Source organism: Sander lucioperca, chromosome 23 (genome assembly GCF_008315115.2).
Source record: "Sander lucioperca isolate FBNREF2018 chromosome 23, SLUC_FBN_1.2, whole genome shotgun sequence".
Lineage (NCBI taxonomy): Eukaryota > Metazoa > Chordata > Actinopteri > Perciformes > Percidae > Sander > Sander lucioperca.
Genome location: NC_050195.1, coordinates 11,534,195 through 11,543,261, shown reverse-complemented (window position 1 = coordinate 11,543,261; position 9,067 = coordinate 11,534,195). Strand labels below are relative to the sequence as shown.

General features: G+C 42.5%; 1 protein-coding gene across 1 annotated transcript; it reads left to right on the top strand.

Moving 5' to 3' along the window:
- Positions 1–2,691: 2,691 nt before the first annotated feature.
- Positions 2,692–8,773, top strand: LOC116040050 (acyl-coenzyme A thioesterase 10, mitochondrial). Its single transcript, XM_035998282.1, has 8 exons — positions 2,692–2,797; positions 3,682–3,749; positions 3,881–3,992; positions 4,631–4,721; positions 5,744–5,829; positions 5,965–6,052; positions 7,293–7,443; positions 8,103–8,773. Exons 1-8 carry the CDS (start codon positions 2,769–2,771, stop codon positions 8,156–8,158), a joined length of 681 nt encoding a protein of 226 aa, XP_035854175.1. The 5' UTR covers positions 2,692–2,768; the 3' UTR covers positions 8,159–8,773.
- The last annotated feature ends 294 nt before the right edge of the window (positions 8,774–9,067 follow it).

The following is a 9,067-nucleotide window of genomic DNA, read 5'->3' as shown; positions in this document are numbered from 1 at the left end:
GTCCCACAGCCCTATGTTCCCACAGCCCTATGTTCCCACAGCCCTATGTTCCCACAGCCCTATGTTCCTACAGCCCAATAGTCCCACAGCCCTATGTTCCCACAGCCCTATGTTCCCACAGCCCAATAGTCCCACAGCCCTATGTTCCCACAGCCCTATGTTCCCACAGCCCAATAGTCCCACAGCCCTATGTTCCTACAGCCCTATGTTCCCACAGCCCAATGTTCCTACAGCCCAATGGTCCCACAGCCCTATGTTCCCACAGCCCAATGTTCCTACAGCCCTATGTTCCCACAGCCCTATGTTCCTACAGCCCTATGTTCCTACAGCCCTATGTTCCCACAGCCCTATGTTCCCACAGCCCTATGTTCCCACAGCCCTATGTTCCTACAGCCCTATGTTCCTACAGCCCTATGTTCCTACAGCCCTATGTTCCCACAGCCCAATAGTCCCACAGCCCTATGTTCCCACAGCCCTATGTTCCCACAGCCCTATGTTCCTACAGCCCTATGTTCCTACAGCCCTATGTTCCTACAGCCCTATGTTCCTACAGCCCTATGGTCCCACAGCCCAGTGGTCCCACAACCCTATGTTCCCACAGCCCAATGGTCCCACAGCCCTATGTTCCCACATTTCTAAGAATATTTCTTAAGATTAGGCCCTATGTTCCCACATTTCTAGGACATTTTCAAGTTTTATCAGAGAAAGAAGGAGCGAGACGTCCGCTGCTCGTGTGAGTAACATACATCCTGGTACCAAACACACCGGAGAGACATTGTGACTTTGGGGTGAGTAGTCTTTCTACTAGCGTAGTTTCATAGTCAGATACTTTTACGACAAACTGAGGCTTTCTTCACACAGATAGGGTGATAATAATTAGGGATGCACCGAATCCAGATTTTTGGGGTTCGGCCGAATACTGAATCCACACACTGCTCTGAGAGAGCTGATGATATATGATCTCAACGCTAGATGGGAGAAATTCCTACACATTGGACCTTTAAGTTACAGTACTGTACATCTGAGGATGAATAACTGAGCACATGCAGTTATGCAACAGCGCTGACGAGAAAGAAACTGAAGAGAGAAGAGACGTAAGAGGGAGTTTTTATTTTAGTGCGTCTGGATTTAAAGCAAACATGTTTGCTCCACTCACGGTCTCAAGTGTACAGACTATAAATAGCACGAGAATTAAACAGAAAAACCAAACCATGGGCAAATGTGGAGTTTCGGACAAAGACTGTTTGTGTAAAGCAACAATAGAGGCAACAATGGAGACTCAAGTTTCCCTCTAATTCACAAACAGAAAACCATCTCATTTATATAACCTGTCTGCGTTATCTCACACAATGACAAATACACACATGTAGGTTTGTCAGCAGACATAAAGAATGTACAACCACGCAAACGTATTTATATATTACACTTGCGTTGAAGAGTCAGTAATCTGCTGCCACAAAATCGTCAAGTGTCCAGTGAGAAGTATGGAAGCACATTTCCATATTTTGAGATACACAGGCTGCATCTCATGGCCCCTTATTGATAGCTCCTCAGTCCTCGGATAACTTGGATAAGTTGGTCTATTCCTCCTCGGTGAAGGCCGTCTCAAGCTCTTATTTCTGCCCCGATCTGACCGATGACCGAGAGGATCACCAAGTGACAAGAAGTCTGACTATCCACACAGCATTCCTGGATGGAGAAAACCCTGCTCTGGTTTATTGGCATTTCTTTAAACCAATCACTATCATGGTAATTATTTCAACTTTCATCTTTGACAGTATTACAGTTCAGCTTCAAGCTTTCTAACAATGTATTTTAGCTCTTCACTTGGGTAATGCAGTTTAGCTTCCAACTCTAACAATTTTCCTAATTTTTTAGCAGTGTAGTGCATTTGAGCTTTAAGATTTTTCGTACTATTTGTTTCATATTTCTGCATTTGTGAGTGATTATCAGTTAGAAAATATACTCAGACCTCACAATGTTCTACGTCTTTTGTCATTATTCAACTTTGAAGCCAACAGTTCAGTTTAGCATAAGCTTTTAACTTTTTAATGAAATTCATATGTATTAAAACGATTTCCACTTTTTCAACTATTCTCACTACTTCAACTTCTTCTTAATGATTTAAGCTATTCAACCAGTTTAGCTTTAGCAATTCAGCTATTCAGCATTACCACGCATTTTCCGCAGGAAATGCATTTTCTAGTTTTGACTGATATTGCGATTGCGATATGATTCACGGTATTGGAGGGAATGATCATTTTTGTATCATTATTCTCATTTTCATTGAAAAATATTAAAATCTAAAAAATGAAAATGATTGAAGTGTGATTTTTGCGAGGATCTGTACCAAACAAAGATGTTTTCTGTAGTCTGTAGGATAGGATTTGTAGGCCGGGACGTCTCTGCAGCACCACACTACTTCATTCAGAATGGTTTGACGCAGATTTTGCCTTTAACAAAAATGGGGCCCCGCCTGCGATTTGGATATTGCACTAGTTCATATTGCGATTTCGATAAAATTGCGATTAATTGTGCAGCCCTAACGCACACACACACACACACACACACACAAACATTTATGTACACATATGCGTATGTGTTGACATTAACTTATGATTGCCTGTAAGTGCAGCGCAGAAACTCTACAGAAATAACAACAAAGACAAGACAAGTTTTGGATTAGCAACAGGAAGAATCTCATCATGTGACTTGTCTTTCAGTACGTTAATGGAGCGTATACCCCGGTTCTGGATGCTACATTTGTCATGGTGGCCCGGGATCCAGAAAACAAGAGGTAGGACACTCACTGCAAGCTCTTCACAAAGTCGAAGTACATTTAGGCTACATTGCTGTCCGCATCCACTTCAAGACACTAGTACTTGCACACAGGGCCACGAACGGATCAGCCCCAGCTTACATCCAGGACATGATCAAACCCTATACCCCAACCCGCCCACAACGCTCTGTATCAGCCAATCTGCTTGCTGCCCCCTCACAGCGAGGGACAACTACTCACTCAACGAAATCCCGACTGTTTGCTGTGCTGGCTCCTAAATGGTGGAATGAGCTGCCCATTGACATCAGGGCGGCCGAAAGCCTACACATCTTCTGACGAACGCTAAAAACACATCTCTTCCGACTGCACCTCGGATAAACATAAAACAAATATATATATATATATATATATTTATTTCTTGAAGCTACACTTTCATATGGGTCTTTGTAGTTCTGCTTATTTAAAGCTAATGTACTTGCACTTGCTACTTGTGGTCTGGAGTTTGCACCGTCAGGGTTGAAAGCACTTAATAAGAAGTTGCTTTGGATAAATGACATGTAATGTAACATCTACACTGCTAAGTTTTGGTTTAAAAAACGAACATAACTTATTCATAACTACATAAATGGTAAACTAAATCTTCATATCTGTACAAGCTCAATTTTATTGTAAATAACAGAGAGTTACGTGAAACGAGGTTTTGTCCTAATCTCAACAGTATTACTAATACATTCAAATTATTAACATTGTTAAACGGAAAAGCAGCAAATCTGGAGCTATGAAAACTTTTACGTGAAAAATGACTGAGTGCATTGAGTCTACAAAGGTCGACTCTCTTCTCTCTCTTCCTCCTCGTTGCTGTTTGTTCTCTCTAAACCTTTTCGTCTTCTTTTTTGTTTCAGGGCAGCTTTTGTAAATCCACTGAAGCCTGAAGGTCCAGAGGAGGAGAAACTTTTCCAGGAAGGAGAAGGTATGAGAGCTTGACATGCTCTTAGTTAAGATAAGATCACGCTAAGATAAGATAAGATCACGCTGTCCGGTTTATGCCAACCGTTGCTGTCCTCTCTTGTCTCTGTGTTGTCTGTCTGTGTGTTTTTCCAGCTAATAAATCCCGCCGTGTGGCTCTGAGCACTGCGTCGCTGCTGAAGGTGGCGCCCACAGACGAGGAGAGGAAGATCGTACACAGTCTGTTCCTCAACACGCTGGACACAAAGTATGACTCAGATTCTGGGAGACTTAAATGTCAAATCATCCTCCAAATGGGGTCAATAATAATCCTGGTTTATCTGTGGCCGGGTTAGCTCAGCTGGTAGAGCAGGCGCACATATATAGAGGTGTATGCCTCGACGCAGAAGGTCCAGGGTTAGAGTCCGACCTGTGACAATTTTCCTGCATGTCGCCCCCTCTCTCTCTCTCCCCTTTCATATCTAGCTGTTCTTTCTATTAAAGGCTGAAATGCCCCCAAAAAAATCTTTAAAAAAAAAATAATAATAATCCTCGTTTATCTAAAAGTCTGGTATCTGAGGTATCGGTTTTATTGGGTGGAGTTTGTCACGGTTGGGAACAAAATCATATTGTTTTTTTTTCTTGTTGCAACATTTAAAACAAGAAATGTACATTCTGTAACAATCTAAGAAGATTTATGTCCCAAAATATTTCTACAGTTTGGCTTTAACACCTAATTGCTGCATGTAACCCTTTTTCTGTACATACTCCAAGGATGTGGGAGCTTGCAGGGTTGTGCTCAGGCTGTGGTATAATTATCAAAGTTTTTGATTGTTTTGTGTGTTATTTTAAGATACACTGTATTAAAATATCTCTTTGTGTCTTCCTCTTCTTCTTCATCTGCAGGACTGTCAGTTTCCGCAGCAGAATTCTGCCTCCAAACTCGGTGTGGATGGAAGACGCCAAAGTGAAAGGACTGGAGATCTGCCACCCTCAGGTGAGAGCAGGAAACGGCTTCTTTATGTCCTCTAAAGCTGCAGACACACCGACCAGACGGCCGACCCTCGGCAGAAAAGGCAGTTGGGCTGATCAGTCTCCCCGAGTTGGTCAAAAAAATGCCTCAGAACACACCGAAGAGACGAGACGTAATACGTCTCCATAACAGCAGGCGGCGCTAATCTGTATTGTCGCCCAAAAAAATGAAAACCGGCAGCTGATTGGACGACAATTGCTGACTTGGTTTGGTTTGTTTGCTCCGTTTTGTCAGTAGAATATTTAGGATTTACGTGAATCCTGATTTGATCTATTATCAGAGTTGTAAGCATCTTAAAACCTAAAAGGTGTGAAACAATTTCCTCAATTTCGGCATTTTTATTTTGGCACAACACAAATGATGTTGCAAATGATTACAGGATCACATTTGTCTAAAGAAAAGATCAACAGTAAATCCCCCTCAGCGTTTGTATTTATCTCTCCATCTTTGCGTCGTTTAGTTCAGCACAAAACCTCGGAGGAGGTTTCTGTGAGCAGCTCCCGCTAACAAATCGTTTACACCTTGTACAATCCTTCTTTTGTTTTGTTGCGAGTAAATGTGCCAGCTGAATGTTGAATGGTGGTATGCAGAGTAGTTTCTATGTCCCATTCATTATCTCAGTGCACCATTGGGGCCGTTATGCGAATGCATCAATCCGGCTGCCGGAGGAGAGTAGCAACGTTAATCTGCGATACTCCTGGTGACTAAAGGCAGCTTTTTGCATGAAAGAAAAACTAATCTATTTGGGTTTTCTAAATGTAATCATTATATAACAGCCTATAGACATTTGCAGAGTAGGTTTTAGGAAAAGTGAGGGCAGGAGGGAAACAGATCAAACACAATGAAGGAATCATTTCAATTTTGGAACCACAGCATTTAATGGCGTGGGCCTTAGCTTATCACGGTGGCCAGTGTTCCTCATAACTTCCCCGGTTGTTTGTGTTTGTGTGTGTGTGTGTGTGTGTGTGTGTGTGTGTGTGCGCCAGGAGAGGAACATCTTCAACAGGATATTTGGAGGTTTTCTGATGAGGAAAGCCTACGAGTTGGGCTGGGCCAACGCTTGCTCCTTCGGGTGAGAGCTTTTTAAGAGAAGATGATGCTGGAGAGAGAAAGTGCCTCATGTTTAAAAGTAGAATATCGCCTTTAAGCTTAAGATGTTAAAGTGCTTGTGTGTCGTTCCCCCCCCCCGTCCCGGTGTGTGCTGCAGAGGATGTCGACCCAGTCTGGTGGCTGTTGATGATATCCTCTTCCAGAAACCCGTGGACATCGGCTCGCTGCTGCTGCTCTCATCACAGGTTTGATTGTTTGAGGCATAGTGAAGACTTATATTATGCTTTTTGGCTTTTTCCCATTGTGTTATATATATTTTTTGTTCATGTTATAGGTTTACAAAGTGAAAAAGCCCAAAGTCCCCCCCAAAGGGACTTACCATCTCCAACAGAAAACACTGTTCACAAACTGCTCCAAACAGCTCTATTGTAGTCCAGCCTTTACTTCAGAGACAAACGTGGCCACTTTGGAACACACGTTATAATGCTCGCCTAGCTGCTAGCATGGCACGCCCTCATACTCTGCTTCTGACTGGCTAGTAGTCCTTACCTAGGTACTGTCAGGGCACGCTGTCATACTCTGCTTCTGACTGGCTAGTAGTCCTTACCTAGGTACTGTCAGGGCATGCCCTCATACTCTGCTTCTGACTGGCTAGGAGTCCTTACCTAGGTACTGTCAGGGCACGCCCTCATACTCTGCTTCTGACTGGCTAGGAGTCCTTACCTAGGTACTGAGCATGTGTGACTCCCAACAAAGATGTTACAGCAGTGAGATGTCTCACTCTGTAGCTAAAACAGAGACCTGAACACAGGGTGAAAAGAGGAGCTGCAGCAATGTGAAGTACAACAAGAATATGGTGTTTTTTGAAAATTAAACCATGTAAACCTATTCTGATACAACCTCTAAATACAATTATGAACCTGAAAATGAGCATAATATGAGCACTTTAAGGCTACTTCCACACCACTACGTTTTTGTTAAAAAACAAATATCTTTTGCCACGTTCACGCCTCGCGTCCACACTTCGCCGGTGTTTCCGAGCCCCTAAAACGGAGACATTTGGAAACACTGCTGCCCCGATTTTGGTTTGAAAACTCCGGGGTTGCTCTGTAGTCTGCACGGCACAAACGGAGTCTTAACAGTTAGGTAGCTTACAGACCTTTCAGTAACTGTTCCACCTCGTTGTCGGTCCAAGCTAATAAATCCCTGCTCTTATTTTTCACCAGTGTTGTTCTTTCTCCATGTGAACGGTCATGTGATATGAGATGTCAGACGTGTTAATACAGACGGAGATTAGTTGCTACTGGAGCTAAAACTCTTGCATGGACAGAGATTGTTGTTGTTTCAAAACGCCGCTTAAAAAGGAAAACGTAACAGTGTAGATGTAGCCTCAGTGTGTGTGTGTGTGTGTGTCTGTGTGTGTGTGTGTGTGTGTGTGTGTGTGTGTGTGTGTGTGTGTGTGTGTGTTTGTATTTGTATTTTCAGGTGTGTTACACACAGGGGAATCACATCCAGGTCAGAGTTCACAGCGAGGTGTTTGACCCTCTGACCCGCCAGCACAACACCACCAACGTCTTCCACTTCACCTTCATTTCTGACCGCGGTGTCCCCAACATCATCCCAATGACATACGGAGGTGAGCACACACACACACACACACACACACACACACACACACACAGTGCCTATATGCAAACAGTAATGGTGTACAGGCTTGTTTGCATATAGAGCGGAGAACTAAGATCCTAACAAGTAGTCACTCAGGATGCATTTGGAGAAAGGTGGGAACACACCTGTACTTAAACCTGTCCACTTGTGATCGGATCACTCAGATCGGATTTTAATACCAAGTGGAAATGTGTCCTCAGTTTCATCCACTAAATCAGTTGTCCTCTCTGTAGTCTTCTTAGCTGGTTTACGTCTTGAATAATGTCCATTTCTGTTTTTCTTGCGATCTCAAATGATGTGTCAGTTGTTTTTTTTTTTTTTTATCAGGACTTTTACTTATAGTAGAGTATTTCTACTTTTTACTGAGTACTTTTTTCCACTACTGGCCTTTTTTATAGACACTGGTAAATATGAACACTGCATGGGGTGGGGAAATATTGGGTGAAATTGGGGCTGTTAACTCTCAGGAAACAGACAGAAATGAATGCTTTTTTTTCTCCTTTGTTTTTTATGAAAAGAAATTTAAAAAAGATGACAAAACCTTCTGACTCTTGCAGGTTGAAGAATTGTCAGATCACGTTACAATCTGAGATATTTGATGCTGTTGTTTTTGTGTTTTTGTGACAGAGTCAATGCTTTACCTGGACGGGAAGAGGCACTTTAATCAGACTGTGGAGCCCTGAACGCAACATGTCTGCTGCCTGCCAAAACGTGTGTGTGTGTGTGTGTGTGTGTGTGTGTGTGTGTGTGTGTGTGTGTGTGTGTGTGTGTGTGTGTGTGTGTGTGTGTGTGTGTGTGTGTGTGTGTGTGTGTGTGTGTGTGTGTGTCGGAGGTCAGTTGAGAAGAATAAATGCACTTAATACAGTATACATCCTTTTTACATCACGCCTTGTTAAACCTTACAGACCCCACATGGTAACCATGTTTGATTCCTGTTACTTCATGTGTTCTGGTATCTTTTACTGTATATTTTATTTACTCTTTGTTTCACAGTTGTAACCAGGGTTACAACAACCAGGCGGCTCGTTTGACAGCCAGTCAGCGTTTACAACTTCTCAACATCTAAACATTTTCCTGGCCTTGTCATGACCTCATTTATTCCTGATTGCTTTACAGTTTTTATATCCCACTGTGGCTTATACGCACACAACTTTTCTTTACTTTTATTGTATGATGAATGGGAAGCTTTATAATGAATGTGTCAGGCTGCTGCGAGACGGAGGAGGGAGCATATTTCTGGCCTTATGTCGTGTATTTACTCAAATGCAATAAAGGAATTCTTATTTATCGTGACTTCACAGTTGTCCTTGTGTCTTTGCTTTCATTACGTTTGATACAAGAGACCTTTGGTGGGTAAATATAATCTAAAACGTAAAAGGGAGCTTTTGTCAAATTTGAGGAAATATCCCCCAGTGATGTATTAGTGATGTCATTGAGGTTATTTATCTCATCTTTGGCTTTAAATTTAAAAACAGACATGAAAAGACAAACAACAACTTTATTATTTATCACTGCAACCAACCCAGACTGATGAGAGAGAGATAATGAGACAGTTGTGAGATCATTGCTCATCATAAAAGAGATGTGAAGAT

Bases quoted from the DNA above. Each gene is read 5' to 3' on its own strand.
- LOC116040050 (XM_035998282.1), top strand. From the start codon at position 2,769: ATGGTGGCCCGGGATCCAGAAAACAAGAG. The intron at 3,750-3,880 runs GTATGAGAGCTT...GTGTTTTTCCAG, and splicing joins ACTTTTCCAGGAAGGAGAAG to CTAATAAATCCCGCCGTGTG. The intron at 4,722-5,743 runs GTGAGAGCAGGA...TGTGTGCGCCAG, and splicing joins TGGAGATCTGCCACCCTCAG to GAGAGGAACATCTTCAACAG.